Here is a 19,050-nt window from a genome sequence, read left to right on the forward strand (position 1 = left end):
TTGTCTGCTCAAGACTCTTCTTTCCCCTATGAATAAAGAGATTCCTTTGCCACACACCAAAGAAATCAGCATGAGCTTCATGACAATATTCTTTTAAGTACCATTAATTATTTGATAGTCTGTCTCTCTTATGAAGACCAAAATTCTCTACACGTTACTGGTTTTTAAGTGGCTGAAATCTTTAAACAATCTTCTCTTGTGGGATGTGGAGCTTTTCATTGCAAGGAATGCCAGAGGCTTGCATCAGAGGTAACAAGTTGTATTTATTTGGTTTTGTTGTGGCTAGCCTTTCATTTATGAAATTTCATGGCATTGTTCATTTTTGGTTTGGCTTTTAATTTGTGTTCTTCATGACTTGGACACTATTTCAACATGCCAACATGAGTGACCGAGGGTATTTTGGCTGTTCCATGCAATTTTGTGAACCTATTGTTTTTATTCTATAGTAAGAACTTCAAGTGCTGGTTTAGTATTTGCTATCCTTGTTCGCCAAAGAATCTGCATTTATGTGCGTGACTGAAACTTCATTTTCCAAATTGATTCAACCATCTGTTATGTTCAACAAAAAATGCTACAACCTTCTCTTTCAACTCTTGGAGTGCTAAGTCATCTTAAACTATTAGTCATATCAGAGCACATTTATCCTCTTCTCAACAGAGACATTTGATTGAACCACAAATTTTACTTTCTTGATTGATCCTTAGGTACCAACATGTTCCTAATTCGATTGATCTAGCAAAAATGAGAAATGTTTTTCTACCATCATTTTCTTCATGGCTTCACAGTGATGGTAATAACTTTGGGTTCGGCTCCTCCAAAGTGAGTCGGGGTAAAGTAAGTCACCACAACCATTCATGAAGTTGTTTTTATTGACTTTTTAAATTAGGACGTGATCACTATTAAATATTAATGGTCCGTATGATGACTTAATTTACCCCAAATCCAATAACTTCCAAGGTATTTACTGCAAAGTTTTTGAAGGGTTACTCTTAGTTACTAAGCCTTTGCTGAATTTGTTTGGTAATTCCAGGAAACGATGAAGTTCAGTTGGAAATTTTAGAAGGTTAATTTCATGCAGATGAACGACCTCACGTAAGTGAATAAATGCTATTCCAACACTTACACAGTTCGTATTTCATTTTGCGGTGGTGAAATGAACAAATATATCAGTCTCTCGTTTACTGGGTTGGAGGATACTTTAGGTGAATTTTTTTTTATCAGGGTGGGGGGAATGGTGTATTTTTCCATCTGCAGGTTCGAATCCTGCACCTGAAGGATGTCTCTCAATCTCAACTCTTTTACCACATGAGCTATCATGAGGGGACTAATTTAGAGAAGAGTTCTTATAGGCCAACATACAAAATTGGGCAATATACTTCCGACATACTATTTAGTGGAGGATTTTAACCGCCGCTAATGATTGTGGGAGTTAATAAACCCCGCTAAATGGTATGTCGGAAGCATGTCGCTCAATTTTGTATGTACATCAATAATTTCAGTTTAGAAAATCAAAAAGATATTACAAATTCCAATTTCAATCTTACTGTTTCTGTGTTTGTACTCTTACAGTGGTCATTTTGATAGCAATGGCTTAAACATGGGGTATGGAGTAATGAACAATGACAACCAATTGGACAAAGGAGTCTATTCACAGCCTAGCCAGTCTCAGTCTCAGATTTATAACAACAATTATCAACCAGGTTTGTGTATTTCATTTTCAGCACTTGAATATTAAGAACTCCTTTTTCTCTACCTATTCTGCTTATTTGGTGTTCACTTGAATTTTGCATCTTACTGCAAACTATGAACATTTTTAATAATTGAAGACTAATACTACTTCTTGGTAAACAGGCAGTAATCTATGTGCAATTTCAAGCAGTAGAGATATTTCTCAGCAATCACTGTTACATGACAAGGACCTTTCAGTTTCTCAATATGAAGGAGTACGTCAATGTTTAGTCCTCTTTTGTAATTGAACAATTTCAATAGAAAATGGATTTTTGCACTAAGAATTGCCAACTTGTGTGATTTTTCTTTTGGGAATTTATATTTTCATAATGCGGGTTGGTTAATTTTCAGTGTTACTTCAAGCTCATGATCAATTTTTATAATATCAAAACATGATCATTGGCTCAATTTGGTTACTATTTTCTATAGAAGAGTGTTAGGACTTGGGAACTCTTAATTGGAAGTCAATCTTGGGTTTGCAGGTCAGTTAAATGCCAGAAAACGTCCATCCGAGTATGTTGCAATGTTGACACCATGCCCATGTTGAAAAAGATGAAAACCAATCTGAAAAGCAAGATCACATTTTTCGAAACAAATTGGCATCAAGTAAGAGAAGCTTCAGAGTTAACCCCTAAGGTCAAAGTAAGAAAAGTACTAAAACCATTCTTTTGTGGTTTATTAATGTTATCCTTGAGGTAATAATGAAACTTCTGTGTACTAAATATAACATGTCAAGCGTTCAGTTTCTCAATAGGGAGCAGTGGAACCTTTTATTTTATTAAAGAGTAAGACTAGAAGATCAATTAAAGAGAGTTACACAAAACACACAATGATTATGCATTTGAATGAACAATTACAGTGATTTTAGTTTTTTGCATTATCTGGTTAAATTAGGCACTATGTTATGTTGCATTCAATTGCAAGCCTTACATTTTATCAAATATTGCTTTCAGTTGCATGTCCCCATGAGGAGAAATCAGAAGCTCAGTGATAAAGTAACAACCCTACAGAAGCTGGTTTCGCCTTTTGGCAAGGTGAATCATGATTGCAACCCTCAAATGAACAAAAGTTTGATTCTTCATTTCTTACTTTAACACCTTTAACTTCAAGAAAGTGACATTTTTTTTCTGGCTATCCTGCAGACTGGCACTGCCTCAGTTCTTCAGGAGGGCTCTCTTCATATCAAATTTCTTCATGCACAAATACAGGTTTATATTTAATGCTCCTTACCTCCAGGCAAAAACAAAAATTTCAGGCATTAATAGTACTCTTTGATAACAATACCCACCCCCTTTTCTAAATTTTCTTGCGTAAACTAGATTGCGAAGAGATTTGGACCGTTATATCAAATTGATATATTGGTCGGCCAAATTTTTCGCCCCATAATGGGCATTTATAGGGATGCATGGCTAGGTTCCAATCAACTGAATCAGCTCTGCGATCCACTCGACCGATCAGATGTATAAGGAATGTATCAAGCGCTGCTAAAGGATGGTTTGATTATTTGCATAATTCACTTATCACACTAATTGTGATTTCGGAGGCCTAAATTATACAAGGGGCACTCCATTCACACAGTAGATATGTGCACTTAGGGTTTTGAAGGCAGAGTGAGAAATCCGATTAGCTAAGCTCTATCCTTGAGATTTTTTGTGAACAAGACTAAAACAACTTGCTTTGAGGTTATTCTAATTCATTTTGTCTTTTCTTCTTCTGGCAGGCTTTGATTCAGATGTTGAGTTTCTCTTACAATAGGACTGTTAAAGCTCATTATACTCAAGTAGGTTATTAATTATCATGGCGTACAGTTGCTTTATTACTTATTGAATGCCTAACATACAAATTCAATACAAAGATTTTTCTCTTACACTTTTTTGCTTGCTTTCCTCTAATCATTTCTTTTATTAATTCCCAGGTGTCACATCAGGAATGTGGGGACAAATTACAGGTTGACCTAAGGAACAGGGGACTTTTGGTTCCCATATCAATCACACACAAAGTAACAATGGAAGAGCAGATTCATCATACCTCTGCCTCAAGAATTATGTCGAGCTGAAATTTCTAATTCAACAATTATGAGTAGCATGAGCTGACAAGGAATATATATTGGAAGATAGTTCCTTTATAAGCTGATTGTAAGAAATTTGCCAGTGCAAATAATGCTTATCTCTTAAAGATTTTATGAGGGTCATCCTCAAATGATATTCTTTCTCATTAAATTTCTCATCTACAAGAGGAAAATAATTGACTGGTTATCCTCAATTATCCTAAAAGTTTCCTACCATCTTACATTGATTTGAACATGTAGTAAGCAAGAGTTTTAAGTGCATTCTTGTGTTGACGATATGTGCCCTCGTGTCCTATACAGCCACTGAAGCAAAACAGAAAATGGCAATGCTATATGTACATATATGCCATTGCCAACACAAATTTTAGTATAATTGTTATGTGGCTACATGTTGAAATTTGTAACTGACATATAGTATTTATAAGATGAAAGGCCAACAGATTTTTGAAGTGTTTCAAGTTTTAATTACACTTTTACTCCTCTACTTACAAGTTAAAACATGCGATTTTTGTCACCATGACTGTTTCAAACTAATCAAGCTTTTCTACATTTAAAATTAAACAGATGTGATTCTATGTTCAATTTTCATATACCTGAAATCTTTAATTCTTCATTTTTTTTTTAATTTTTTACTCTAATCCTTCTTGTGTGAATGATTAACGGTAATTTATCTCTCATTTGGGTTTTCTTTTAGTTGTACCTTTGTGCTATGAAATCCTTCTGTTTTACAGTACTTTTTTTTTTTTTTGAATTTTGTTTTACAGTACTTTAAACAGAAAGAAAATGTGAAACTATTACTTCAATCATGCAACAAAATATTATGGACCATCTCACTTCATCAGTATAAGCTTGTTTTACATCAAGTTTGATTTTTTTCCCTCCACTTCATCAGTATAAGCTTGTTTATTTTTCTCTGCAGAATCAGCTCTACATGTAAAAACTTGAAGGAAAAACAAACCATCAAAGAAGATTAGTTGGCGAAAGCCAGAGAGAGGATGATGAAACTTTGACTAAATTTTATTATTTAGTCAATTCTCAATTGTATAAATACGTCGTTTGATATCAATAATAATCATGAAATACAATTCATTTAGGTTGAGAGGAAGACAAAGGATAGATATTTAGTTGACTTGTGATATATACTGTACCAAAAATGTTTGATGGAGCACTCTATAGTGGCAAACACCCGGACACTTACGTTTGAGGCGGTTTAAAACTGCCACAAAATGGTCTTAAATGACCACAAAAGTGGGTGTCCTACACATAACAATTTTAGTATTTAATGTGCAAATCACACTCATTCACCTGTCAACATTGATTTATGCATAGCAACTTTCAATTCCATCAATTTTCAACTTTAATTGATAGGGTCCCTGAAGATAAGTTGATTTTACATTAGTTTAAAGACGGGATGATCTATACAGTTAAATCTGCTCCACAACCTTGCCTTTACTGGAATGATTTGTGGAAGTTGGAGGTTCCAAACAAGATCAAGCTTTTCAAATGGAGATTGCTGTGAATAGAATTTTAGCTACAAGGGAAAATTTAAACAAGAAAGGGGATAGCTTTGGACACTGTCCTTTATATCACAATTCTGGGGATTATCTACAACATCTATTCTTGGAATGCGATTTTTCTAGAGCTATTTGGTTTTGTTCTGAGCTTTTCCCCTATATTAGTTCTGATTCTGATATTACTTGCTGGCTTCAAAAGTAGATTTGCAAGAAGGGTGCTGATTATGTGACTCTGATTTGCCTCAAAATCACTCTTCTCCAACAAATTTAATAGTTAGGAGTTACTACTATCCGAAGAAACGTGCCCAAAACAAATTACAAAGCCACACTCCATTTTTGAGCTGCTAACCATTTGTAACCAGTTCTGCCTTGTGTGATGCACTGACTTTGTAAGAAAGGTTGAACTCTTTCAACTAGCTAGTTCACATACATGCTCTGTATATGCAAGCGATATCTGTGATTGCAGGTAAATTTTACAATCTTCCCAATAAATTGATCTCTGGTCCTGTAAAAGTATATAAAAACTCTCAATTCCTTATGTGTTCAATTTTCATTTTCTTTCTTTCACTAGCAATTCATTTCACAAAACTTATATAAAACTAAGCTTGATTAAAAAACAATTCCCAAAAATATATGATATCAACTGCATTGAAGAAGTAAAACTTTAACAACACACAATATAGCAAGTCTCACCATTTTTTGTGAACAAAATGTCCCCTTTAATAAGATGGTTAAAATACCAAAAATTACATAGTAAATCATCTAAGTTAAACCTTCAATTCTAATTATTGTTTTGATAGCCCTTTTCCGCCATTGTTGAGTTATCTCTAGTTAACAAGGGGGCCTATTAAAACAAAAGCTAGAATTTAAGGTCCAACTTGGATGGGGGATATAGTTAATGCTGTCTATTTGCAAGAGTCACAAAGTTTATGGTGACTTCATGCATTTCCCCCTTATAAATATTAGGTATTTTTATGAGGTGATTTTGTAAAAGATTGCAAATTCTATCCAAGCAAAGTATTTGGAATTGATAATTTCAAATTCCTTCAATAAACACATTACCTAGTTAAAATTAACTTCACAAACACATACTAAATTTTAAATTATAGAACAATTCATTCAACCAAGCAATTATCATGGAATCTAATTAAAACTAAGAGGAGTGCGCAAACTCTCTTTTTACCACACTCTTTGATTTGTTAATATTCATGTAGGCCCCATCAAATTGGGAGTGAGGCTCATATAATTAAGTGAACCCTACATGACTTTTAACCAACCCAAAAAAATGTCAAATGGAGTGTTGATAGCATCTCTCCAAAAGCAAATAACAATATACTACTTACCAATCTTGAGGCATTTCAAATCCCGTCAACGTGCAAACATCGTACAAAGCCTTCTTCCAGGTTTTAACTATGTGTGAATCTTTTCCATTCTTTTCATGTTTGACCATGGCATCAGCATAACTGTTCTGTACATGTCTTACATCTGTGGGTGGCACTTCATAAAAGATTGGCAAAACTAGTTGCTTAGTCCCCTCTTTATCCTTACACTCAAGAATTTTAACAAGTTCTTTAACACACCATTCAGAGTCAGCATAATTTTTAGATAGAACAACAATTGCAAATCTTGATTCTTCAATGTCATCAAGAAGTTTCTCGATTGGGACCCCACCCTCCAAAGATTCATCATCTATGAATGTCGTGAATCCCTCCTGGCACAAGGCAGAATGGAGGTGCTTTGTAAAAACATGTCTAGTATCAACTCCTCTAAAACTGATAAAAATCTGGTAGCGGGCTGTTGAGTGGCATAGACTGACTAATGATTCTTTCCACTCCCGAGTGGACTTCTTTTTCAAGGAAGACGCCACATCTTTAATTAGACCAGGTAACCCACAGCAGTTAAAAGCAATTTTTTGCGCCACATCGAATAGATCAGAACATGAGTTAACACCTGAGAATTTTTGTAGCAACGCCCAAGCTTCATCATCGGATAAGGACTCCAGAAGAATCAAACGATCATATTCCATCATGGTCTGGTATGGGCTGATCAATATGTATATTACTTAGGCTGACCGAATCATGTATTAAATGGGCCGGGTAACCCATGATCCAGCCGGATCAAAACCCAACTATAAATAAAGAAGGACCGCCCAAGCGGCAGGGATCCTATCATTTTCACGCATTTTACTCGCTTTGTTTATTCTCGCTTGCTCTCGATATTGGTTAGCCTAAGTCTGCGGTTCCATACCGGAACATTGGCGCCCACCGTGGGGCCTTGGATACTTTCCTAGGCTTCGTTTCTCATCGCGATGGTGACTCGATCCGGGGCGAACGGAGAGAGGAATCATGTTCAACAAAATGATGTTCCTCCCGATGTTCTTCAGCGGATCATGGACGATCTCAATGAACTTCGTCAACATAATCAGCAGTTGCAAAATCAACTTACTGATCTTAATCAGACTCAGGGTTTACGAGAGGGCGATCGAAGAATGGCTGAGACGGTGGTGGACTTTCAACCTTTCACAGAGGAAATAGCGAACACTGCCGTCCCAGATAATTTGAAGACGTTGAAGCTTGATTCTTACTATGGCGATTCAGATCCAAAGGACCATTTAGTGTATTTCAACACGAAAATGGTCATTGTAGGCGCATCAGATGCATTGAAGTGCAAAATGTTACCGTCAACTTTTAAGAAATCGGCGATGATTTGGTTTACAACTCTACCGTCAAGGTCAATCGTCAATTTCACAGAATTATCTACAAAATTCTTGTCTCAGTTTTCTACCAGTCGCGCACAAAAAGTGACTCCGGCGACATTATTCAACATTCGGCAGGGAGTAAATGAGACTTTGCAATCTTATATGGGGCGTTTCAATCAGCTATCTGTTCATTTGGAGGATAAGATGCCAGAAATTTGCATTGCAGCCTTTGAATTGGGTTTGAGGCCGGGCGGTCTAAACAGTAATTTAAGCAGGAAACCGGTGGAAACAATGGTGCACCTACGCGAAAGGGTTCAAGCTTACATTAGGGAGGAGCAAAGTGATCAGATCAAGAATAACCGCCCGAATGCGGTGGTAACTGGGCAGAAACAGCAGTTCGAGGCGAGAAAAGGAGCGGTTACGGATCAATATTCGAAGGGATGGACCGAACGTGGCAACGCAGGGTATAATAATCGTAACCGTTATGACGGCCGATTTGATAACCGTTCTAAGTTCAAAAATCGTGCTCAACCGTATGGAGTGCGGGGGCCAGGACATTCGATGACGTGGACTCGGAACCAAAATGACCGTGCAGTACCTTTGGCGGTTAATTTGACTGAAGCTTTGCACACGTGTTTGGAGGCGAATGTTATTCGTTTTCCACGGCAGCCAAAGCCGTCAACGGGTTATGTGGATAAGAAGAAGTGGTGGGAGTATCACAGGATTTCAGGACACAATACTGATGACTGTTTTACTTTGAAGAAGGAGATTGATAAATTGATAAAGGCTGGGTATATGAAGCAGCTTGAAGGGCGAAGCAATTCAGATGAAGCAGGAACTTCAATAAGACGAACCGAAGATGGAAAAGAGATTGAGGAAGATGGTCAAGATAGGCAGTCAGATGGAAAAGCAAAGGGGCGAATTCATTCTATTTTTGGTGGATTTCGTGGCGGAGGAATGACTAACTCAGCTCGTAAGAGGTACGTTCATTCTATTAATGCTGTTTACTCTAACGATTGGGGAAGTTGGGCAACCAATCAACCCGATATAACGTTTACTGTGCGAGATTTTGAGGGAGTACAACCTCACGAAGACGATCCAATTGTTGTAATGCTGAGGATTGCGGATTATGAAATTGAGAGCGTACTTTTGGATCAAGGAAGCTCAGCGGATTTGATTTATGGTGACGCTTTTGAAAAGTTGGGGCTCAGTGAATCTGATTTATTGCCTTATGATGGTTCTTTAGTGGGTTTTTCTGGAGAAAAAGTATTTGTTCGAGGATATGTGGAATTGAAGACTGTTTTTGGATAAGGGAAGAGTGCGGAGGCATTTGCTATTAAGTTTTTGGTAGTAAAGTGTACTTCACCGTACAATGTACTTATTGGGAGGCCATCACTAAACAGACTGGGGGCGATCATTTCTACAAGACATTTAACGGCGAAGTATCCATTGAGCAAAGGAGGAGTTGGAATTTTAAAGGCTGATCAAATGGTTGCTCGAAAGTGTTATTCAGAAAGCTTCAAGCAGTATGGGCACATGGGTAAGAAGGCAGTGAAAGAGGGGCATCGGGTCTATGAGGTGGATTTAGAACAGTCAGAAATTATTTTGGATCCTCGAGAGGGATTTAGTGAGCACAAGATGAAATCAGAAGAGGAAACTAAGGCGATCCAGATTGGGGAGCGAAACTTGAAAGTTGGTGTCAATTTAACTACAAGTCAGGAAAACAGGTTAGTAAAGTTATTATCTGAGAATATGGATTTGTTCGCATGGAGTGCAAGGGATTTACCAGGAATCGATCCGGAATTTATATGTCACAAATTGGCTTTAAATCCCGGGGCGAAACCTATTGTTCAGTTTAAAAGAAAGATGGGCGAAGAAAAGGCAGAGGCTGTGAAGGTGGAAACAAATAAGTTACTGGAAGCTGGATTTATTAGGGAGGTAAAGTATCCAACTTGGTTGGCGAATGTTGTTATGGTGAAGAAGGCTAATGGAAAGTGGCGAATGTGCACGGATTATACAGATTTGAACAAACATTGTCCTAAGGATTCTTATCCTTTACCAAATATTGATAAGCTTGTTGATAGGGCATCAGGGTTCGGAATGCTTAGCCTCATGGATGCATATTCAGGGTATCACCAGATAAGAATGTACCAGCCCGATGAGGAGAAGACAGCTTTTATGACAAATCAGGCGAACTATTGTTATCAGACTATGCCGTTTGGGTTGAAGAATGCGGGAGCAACATATCAAAGGTTGATGGATAAGGTGTTTGACAAGCAGGTGGGGCGGAACATGGAGATTTATGTAGACGACATGGTGGTCAAGTCAGAGGAAATGATGGCACATTGTTCTGATCTCGAAGAGGCTTTTGGCGAATTAAGAAAGCATAACATGAGACTTAATCCAGAAAAGTGTTCGTTTGGAATTCAAAGTGGAAAGTTTTTGGGTTTCATGATCACTAGGAGAGGAATTGAGGCGAATCCTGATAAGTGCAAGGCGATACTTGATATGCAGAGTCCAGCTTCAGTAAAAGATGTGCAGAAATTAACAGGAAGAATAGCGGCTTTGTCCAGGTTTCTTCCGTGTTCTGGGGAAAAATCAGCACCATTTTTTCAATGCTTAAGGAAGAACAAAACTTTTCAGTGGACTGAAGAATGTGAGAGGGCGTTTCAAAGTTTGAAGGATCATTTATCCAAGCCACCAATTTTAGCCAAACCAGTTCCAGGTATTTCATTATCAATGTTTATTTCCATCTCTGATAATGCAGTTAGTTCAGTTTTGTTGCAAGAAAATAAGGATGATATGAGGATCATATATTTTGTGAGTCATGCTCTTCAAGGAGCTGAAATTAGATACCAAAAAATTGAAAAGGCTGCATTAGCTCTAATCATATCCGCTAGGAAATTAAGACCTTATTTCCAAGGCTTTCCAATTGTGGTAAAAACAAATTTGCCACTTCGCCAAGTTTTGCAAAAGCCTGATCTGGCTGGACGAATGGTTTCCTGGGCTGTTGAATTGTCAGAATTTGAAATCACTTTTGACAGGAAAGGTCTGGTTAAAGCACAGGTATTGGTGGATTTTGTTAATGAAATGTCTTCCAGTGAGAAAAATATGGAAGTTGGCGAATGGAGTTTGTCTGTAGATGGTTCGTCTAATGTCAAGGGAAGTGGAGCTGGAATAATCTTAGAAGGGCCAGGTGGCGTGACAGTTGAGCAGTCACTCAAGTTTGACTTTAAAGCAAGCAATAATCAGGCAGAGTATGAAGCTATAATTGCAGGTTTGAAGTTGGCGATAGAGATGGGGGTCAAGAGCATAATGATTAAAACAGATTCTCAGATAGTTTCCAGGCAAATTCAGGGTGAATATCAGGCGAGGGACGCACAGCTGGCTAAGTATTTATTGAAAGCTCAGGGATTGATAAAGCAGATAGGCACAGTGCAGGTCAATTATGTTCCGCGGGAGGAGAATACAAGGGCGGATATTCTATCAAAGTTAGCAAGCACCAAGAAGCCGGGAAACAATAAGTCAGTTATCCAGGAAGTTTTAAGTAGCCCAAGTATCGAAGAAGATGAGACAATGATGGTGTTAAATTTAGCGAATTCAGATTGGATGGGGCGTATCAAACAGTGTTTGGAGGCAGAAGGCTCTAATGTGTTGACATTCTCTAAGGATCAAATTCGCGAGGCAAGTCGTTACACATTGTTGGGCGATCAATTGTACAGAAGAGGGATTGGAGTTCCTTTATTGAGATGTGTCTCTAAGGATGAGGCGGAAAGAATCATGTTCGAAGTTCACGAAGGTGTGTGTGCAAGTCATATAGGGGGAAGATCTTTGGCGGCGAAAGTGCTCAGGGCAGGGTTCTATTGGCCAACTTTACGAGGGGATTGTATGGAATATGTGAAGAAGTGTGGTAAATGTCAAATTTATGCAGATTTACATAAGGCGTCGCCTGAGACTCTTAGCTCAATGAGTTCATCGTGGCCATTTGCAATGTGGGGAGTAGATATTCTGGGACCGTTCACTCCAGCAGGTTCTCAAATCAGATTTATTTTGGTGGCGGTGGACTATTTTACTAAGTGGATTGAGGCGGAATCAATGGCGAAAATAACAGCAGAAAAAGTCAAAAAGTTTTATTGGAGAAAATTGGTTTGCAGATTTGGCGTTCCAGCAACTATCGTCTCAGACAATGGAACACAGTTTACAAGCAGGAGTGTGAAGGATTTTTGTGCAGGAATGGGAATTGAGATGCGTTTCGCCTCAGTTGAGCACCCTCAGACAAATGGACAAGTGGAGTCAGCGAATAAAGTCATTCTCAATGGAATTAGAAAGCGTCTAGGCGAAGCTAAGGGATTATGGGCTGAAGAGTTAATCACAGTCATTTGGGCGTACAATACTACTCCTCAGTCAACTACTGGCGAATCACCTTTTAAGTTGACTTACGGGGTAGATGCGATGATACCAGCAGAATTACAAGATGTAACTTTCAGGGTGGCAACTTATAATGAAGAGCAGAACGACATGAATAGAGTGGTTGATCTCAATTTAGCAGAGGAAACGCAAGCAGAGGTTCGTTTGAGGCAGGCAATGGTAAAACAGAGGTCGGAAAGGCGATACAATTCTAGAGTGGTTCCAAGGCTAATGAAAGTTGGTGATTTGGTTCTGCGTAGGAAGGCAAAGGGGCCTGATGATTCGAAGTTATCACCTAATTGGGAAGGACCTTACAGGATTCTGCGAGAGCTTGGTCAAGGGGCGTATCATTTGGAGGAGTTATCGGGGCGAAGGGTCCCAAGGGCTTGGAATGCACAGCATCTCCGTTATTATTACAGTTGAAGTGCAGGGTGGTTCGTTCGGTGTTGTACAGTTTGTTTCAGTGTATGTTTGTCCAAGACTGTGTTTCGTTGTTTCAGTTTGTGTGTGTTGAAGTCTACGTTTGTTGGTTGTATCGTTTAAGACTATGTTTGTTGTGTAAGACTAGATTTGATGCACTCTTTTCTCTACCCCAGGCGGGAGAGTTTTTAACGAGGCATCAATTATTAATGAATAACAGGTGTGCACTCTTTTCTCTACCCCAGGCGGGAGAGTTTTTAACGAGGCATAACCTTTTTTAAAATGATCAAGGGCTTATCATTTTACTTATTTCTTTTACCCATAGCGGAAACTTATCAACTAAGGTCTATCAATTGGGCGACGTCAGACAATTGAGAAAAAAGTAAGTCTCTTAAAACAAGAGCATCCGGCCACGAATTCATAAGCACAGTCTTAAATTGGATTTAAGCTTGTCCAAACTAAGCACAAGTCTCCACGCGAGCATACTAATGAAATCAAATATGTTGACTTTGATTTCCATGAATAATAACTATGTCAAAAATGAAAATTTGACTAAGTTATATACACAAAGGCCTTATGATTCCAAAGTAGTTGATTAAGTTTAAATTTTATAACATTTAAAGAGATCTATTCCAGAGTATTTTACTATGTACAGTAAAATGTGAGAGTAACGAGTTCAATTAAATGACGAAGGCGGACCGATTCGGGTGAAAGGTTAGTAAACGTTATTTATGTTAAGTTATATTTTGAAGTTATATGATAACTTGAATAACTAGGTAAGGTTATGCTTATATTTTTTGAGTCATATGATAATCCAGGTGACTAAGTAAGGATATGCTTAGTTATAGACTTAGTTATTGTGATAGTTGTTTGGGTGAGTAAGGGATAGTGTTATTATAGAAGTTATGACAATTTCAGAAGTTATTACAGTTGATTGGGCGAAACAATTAGATAGAGGGCACTCATGTGAATACTGAAGAGAATTTCATTATGATAAAGGAAATTGTTACATAAGGTAAGGAACGTTGAGTAATTTAAAGTAGAAGAGGCCTGTAGCCTTTTACATTGTCGGTTGAAAGAGAAGGGGCTAACAAACTCAGAGCCTAAATCATTCAGATAGTTTCGCCACCACCTTCTTTGTTGTTGACATTTCCTTCATCATCTTCTTGGTTTTCTTCTTCCTCTTTTTCTTCTTCTTCATCAACTCTTTCCTCATCCGCGTTATCCGGGCCGATCAATTTGCCATTAACAATGCGGGCGTAAGGGTCTGTTCCCGTCAAGTTGATCGCCAGGTCAGGATTAAGGAAAGTGACTTGAGTAAGTGCTTTAGAAAATCCAGCTTCAAACTGATCCAGAACGGAAATTTTCAAGTCAGCGATTTCGGTTTTCATCTGGGAATTTTCTTCAAGCATTTGATTATGCACAGTAGTCAATTGAGCGCAGTCAGCCTTGATTTTTTCATTTTCCTCATTCAAGGTTTGGAGGGTAGCATTGTTTTCATCAGAGGTTTTCTTCATTTTTTCCAACTCTAAAGCCAAATCCGCGGCTTTCTTTTCATTCGCCTTGTTCGACTTGTCCAGCAACTTGAGTGTAGCTTTCATTTTTCCAATTTCTTTTTCCTTCTCTTCAACAAGTTTGGCTGAAGCAAGACCATCGAATCCGGCTAATTCAAGGTCGATCATCTTGGAGATAGCAGCAATCTCCAAGCCCTTTGTCATCATGGCCTGACAAGCTTCCTTCAAACCTAGTTTCCTCATCTTATCACGGTCCGCCTCGAACACCAGATTTGTTTCCACCAGGGAGTTGAAATCAATTTTGGAGTCCCAAATTGAAGTTACATCATCCGAGGATAATTCCTCAAACTCTTTCAGCAAGTTTTTCCAGCAAACGGGTGGGGTGCTTGATGAACAACCTTTGTTCGCTAACGCAGATTCGCCTTTGCCCATGAACTTCTCCAGTGAGGTTTGGTTCGAGGCTTTGCTTTTGATAGAGGTAGGATCTTCATTCTTCTTTTTCTTTTTAAAGGGGCGGCCTGATTCAGTACCAGAGTGGCTGGTGGCGTGTTCGTCCACCGATTTCGCGGGGTTCCTTTTTTCGCGAGCAGCCTGTTGTTCGCGGCGAAATCGAAGGATGTCTTCTTCAGTTAGGCGAGCCATTGTTCCTGCAAAAGAGTGAGCAAGAGTTAGAACTTGGTAAAGTCTTCTTATGTAATTTAAGGAAGGGGCGAAACAGGTTAGAATGCCTTACCAACATATTTTTCAACTGCATTTTTAGAGAGAGCAACCATAAAATCTGTAAGGTTTAAGCCTAGGCCAGATAGAAATTTGCAGTCTACTAATTCCTCGGGGGTAAGAGCATCATCGGGAATTTTGATGATGCTCTCGTATTGGTTCGTCCAATAGAAAGGAAATTTTGGGCTTCCATCGGCAAAGTAAAATATGTCTTTGCAAGCATCAGATTCGCGAAGTTTGAAAAATTTACCTTTGAAGTGTTTGTAATGGCTTTTATACAGGGTGAACAATCCTAGACCCCTAGCGGTGGCGAGTGAGACATATTCGCCCTTCACATTTCGTCCGCATGTTTCAAAGAAGTAAAAAAATTTGTTGCTGGTAGGTATGATGTGTAAGGTTTGACACAGGACTTCAAAAGCTTTTAAGTAAGCCCAGGCATTACCATGGAGTTGAGTGGGGGCAACGTTCAAAAGGGTTAGAACCGAGCAAGTAAAGTCAGAGAATGGCAAATCATACTTTAGATCGGAGAATAGGCTTTCGAATAAGTAGGTAAAGTTTCGCCCTTGACCATCTGTTTTCCCGAAACAACATGGTTCATCAGGGGCGCAGGGAATTATGTCTAGGTGGGCATCTAGGCCATCTTTCCTAAAATTATATTTAGTGACTAAGTCGATGACAGCTTTTGGGTTGCAAATCTTTGAAAATTGTTTTTTAATTTTACTAGAAACCCATAGAGAATCAGCAGGAGATGGAATGGTGGAGGCAGAAGCTTCCTTACGAGTACGTTTGGTAGTCATTTTCAAAGGATTCCTGAAAGGAAGAGTTTCAAAGTGTGAGAAGAAGAGAAAAAGTAGTTTGAATTTCTGGGTGGAAATGTCAAACTTTGATTTTCTGGGTAGAAAGGTAGAACATTGTGTTGAGTTTCTGGGTTTAAGTAGAGTAAGTTGTTCATGTGAGGCTAAAGTTTTAAAAAAACAAAAAAGAAATGTAGAAATTAGAAAGGAGAAGAGGATGAGGTTTACCTGCGAAGGAGAGAAGTTTGAGCGATTTCTGGGATTTTGGTGATGAATGCAGTGGGGTAGTCGAACGTTAAGCAAACTTGGTGGAGAAAATAGAAAAATTCTTACCGTTGTGGATGATCGGAGAGGATGATAAGGGTAAGAAAAGTGAAAATGAGAGTGTGAGAGAAGGGTAAGAATTTCGGATCTTATATAGAAAGGGGGAGGGGAGATGAAGAGGTGAATTGAATGGTGAGTAAAGGGACGCGTGTCCTCGCGTGTGGGCTGTGTTCGAGGCAAAAGTTCTGACGTTTGGACCAAAGGGATACGTTGGTCTGAAATTTTTTGAATTTGAAGGGATGTGATTTGTTAAGGGAGAAGTGGTGAGGGGTATTATAGTCTAAGGACGTGACGTTTCGAGACTAGGTGCGTTTCAGGAGGAGGTATAATTTTTCGTTTAAATTTATAACACTTTATTACATTTATTGCAGCTTTGATGATTGTGTTAGTAGAATTTTAATATATATGATAGTATTGTAGTATCAAGTTCCCAAGAATATGCAGAAGATCTACTTGATGAACTTAAAGCAGGTAAAGTAATAATGATTTCGAAATCCGCCACGGTAAGGGCATGTGAAGTGACAGCTGAGTGGATGTGACAAGATTGGTTCAGCGTGCAAAGATGATATTCATTATGTGTTAGTTAAGATTTATAAATATTTGAATTTACACGCCTTTATTGACATTTTATGTGATGTAAATTGCTGAGGGCTTATCAAAGACACTTTCGCCTTATACTAAGCCTTAGTGTCTTGAGGGCTTGTGGTCTGGTATGGGCTGATCAATATGTATATTACTTAGGCTGACCGAATCATGTATTAAATGGGCCGGGTAACCCATGATCCAGCCGGATCAAAACCCAACTATAAATAAAGAAGGACCGCCCAAGCGGCAGGGATCCTATCATTTTCACGTATTTTACTCGCTTTATTTATTCTCGCTTGCTCTCGATATTGGTTAGCCTAAGTCTGCGGTTCCATACCGGAACACATCATGTAGCAGTCTGCTTCATCACGTGTGGTCAAAAGGACTTTGCATCGTTTCCTCTCATAAGGAATACCGACTTCCTGCGGTTTGTACATTGTTGGAAAATCGTCCAAGATGACAAGCGTAGTTCCATCCATTCGGTCAAATCCCGAATTTATTTTCATTGACCTTATACGATCATTGTTATCGCTTTCAAGAAACACATCCAACTTGTTAGCAATCCCATCATGTATGCTCAAGATATCACGATGTACACTGTGGGAAACATGACTCTATCAAAAATCTTTGGCTTAATACATCAAAAGGCCCCTGAAATTGTAAAGGGAATCAATTCTAGGGCCTGAAAAATTTTCGCATCAAATTGAGTCCCTAAGAAATTTTTTTTAATTCAATTAAGGACAAAATGTGTCTGATGCTGAAGTGTAGCCTACTCAGCTTTTCCACGTGGCATTTTAATTTTTTTTTAATTGAAAAATTCCAAAACTTAATTTATGTGGCTTTTATCTTTTTCTTTAATTAGAAACTAATGTTATTCATTTATTTTTAATTCCATCTCATTTCAATAAAAACAAAACCTATTCTAATTAAACCTTAAAACTAAACCTAACTAACCTAATCTGGAAGGGGAAAAAGTTGCAAGAGAAGGAAGAAGAACGCAGAAGAGAAGGAAGAAGGGAAGGGAGTTGGGTTTGGCACCCCACCTATGGGGCTTGGCACCCCACTTTATCAAATACGGAATTTAAAATTCCGTATTCTCCCTATTGAATACGGAACTTAAAATTCTGTACTGTATTTAAGCATGCGTGTCACATTTTCAACCACTCATTATATACTAAAACAGATACGGAATTTTATTTTCCGTATTGATACGGAACTTTAAATTCCGTATTTAATAAAGTGGGGTGCAAAGCCTAAGGGGTGGGGCACCAAACTCAATTCCCAGAAGGGAAGGAGAGTGATCCCGCCACCACCGCCGCTGGCTTCTACCTCGACATCAACGCCTCCTCCTCCGATCTCCACCACCACCGCTGGCCTCTGCCTCGACCTCAACCTGGAGTAAGATCCTGGATTCTGGGTTTCGATTCCATTGTTCCAAACCCTTCTCCTCTTCTCTTTCTCCTTCTCCTCTTCTCTGCTATTTCCCCGAACTGGATCCACTCGGTTGTTTTCTTGGGAAGAGAGATCTCGAGTGATTTTCGTTGACTCAGTGTAGGTTGCTTCTTCTGGACGGGTATAGGTTTAGGAGATTCGATTTGTATGTCAAATATTTGGGGTTTGGTGTCAAATTCGAAGATTGAATCGGTTGGATCTGAAGTAAAATATTGAGATGAATTAGGGTTTGGTAGATCGAATTGAAAGGTGAAGTCGTTGTCTTCTTGGGTGGTGGTGCGGATCAGGATGGGAGAGAGTTCGCCGAAAAGGTGCAGTTTGATGCGGTAGAGGGCACAGACTTCATCAGGGTTGGCCATTTGAGAAAGATGAGATGAGAAGATTGAAATTGAAATTGTTGTTTTGGAAAAGTCTATTTTATGGGTAAATTTTCTGGGTTTGGGGGAGGGGAGTGGGGTGATAGTCGTGGGAGTGGTGGGGTTGATTTGCAGAGTTGGGGGTTGCAGTGGGTGAGAGAATGAGGAGGAGGTTAGGGTTGAGAGATGGGATATAGAAAAAGGAAGAAGAAGTTGGGGATTATGGTCTGTATGTTGAGGATGCAGATGATATGGTGTTGAGGATGATGATTTTTTTTTGAACTCGAGGATGATGATTGATAAGATAAGATTTGTGGAGGAAAATTAGGAGAAGAAGTGATTGTGATAAGATTAGGAGATTAGGAAAATTAGTGACTGCAATTACGCCTTTTATTTTTTATTTATGCTTAAAAAAAATTTTTTGATAGGCATTTATGCTTTAATATATGAGTTGGAATTAAAAAATTAAGTTT

At 38.6% G+C, this 19,050-nt stretch overlaps 2 protein-coding genes across 2 annotated transcripts; one reads left to right on the forward strand and one right to left on the reverse strand.

Moving 5' to 3' along the window:
* Positions 1-1,597: 1,597 nt before the first annotated feature.
* On the forward strand, positions 1,598-3,784 carry LOC130717424 (transcription factor bHLH153-like). Its single transcript, XM_057567644.1, has 6 exons — positions 1,598-1,700; positions 1,852-1,943; positions 2,682-2,762; positions 2,871-2,936; positions 3,449-3,508; positions 3,644-3,784. The coding sequence occupies exons 1-6, from the start codon at positions 1,598-1,600 to the stop codon at positions 3,782-3,784; spliced, it is 543 nt and encodes a 180-aa protein (XP_057423627.1).
* A 14,373-nt stretch (positions 3,785-18,157) lies between these two features.
* Positions 18,158-18,958, reverse strand: LOC130717433 (uncharacterized). The gene has a single exon (XM_057567652.1). The coding sequence runs from the start codon at positions 18,578-18,580 to the stop codon at positions 18,158-18,160; it is 423 nt and encodes a 140-aa protein (XP_057423635.1). The 5' UTR covers positions 18,581-18,958.
* Positions 18,959-19,050: the final 92 nt, after the last annotated feature.

Source organism: Lotus japonicus, chromosome 1, assembly GCF_012489685.1.
Source record: "Lotus japonicus ecotype B-129 chromosome 1, LjGifu_v1.2".
Taxonomy (NCBI): Eukaryota; Viridiplantae; Streptophyta; class Magnoliopsida; order Fabales; family Fabaceae; genus Lotus; species Lotus japonicus.

Excerpts from the sequence above, each read along its gene's own strand:
- LOC130717424 (XM_057567644.1), top strand. The coding sequence starts at position 1,598 with ATGGGGTATGGAGTAATGAACAATGACAACCAATTGGACAAAGGAGTC. Across the intron at positions 2,937-3,448 it reads TTCTTCATGCACAAATACAG|GCTTTGATTCAGATGTTGAG; the intron begins GTTTATATTTAA and ends TTCTTCTGGCAG. Across the intron at positions 3,509-3,643 it reads TTAAAGCTCATTATACTCAA|GTGTCACATCAGGAATGTGG; the intron begins GTAGGTTATTAA and ends ATTAATTCCCAG.
- LOC130717433 (XM_057567652.1), bottom strand. The coding sequence starts at position 18,580 with ATGGCCAACCCTGATGAAGTCTGTGCCCTCTACCGCATCAAACTGCAC.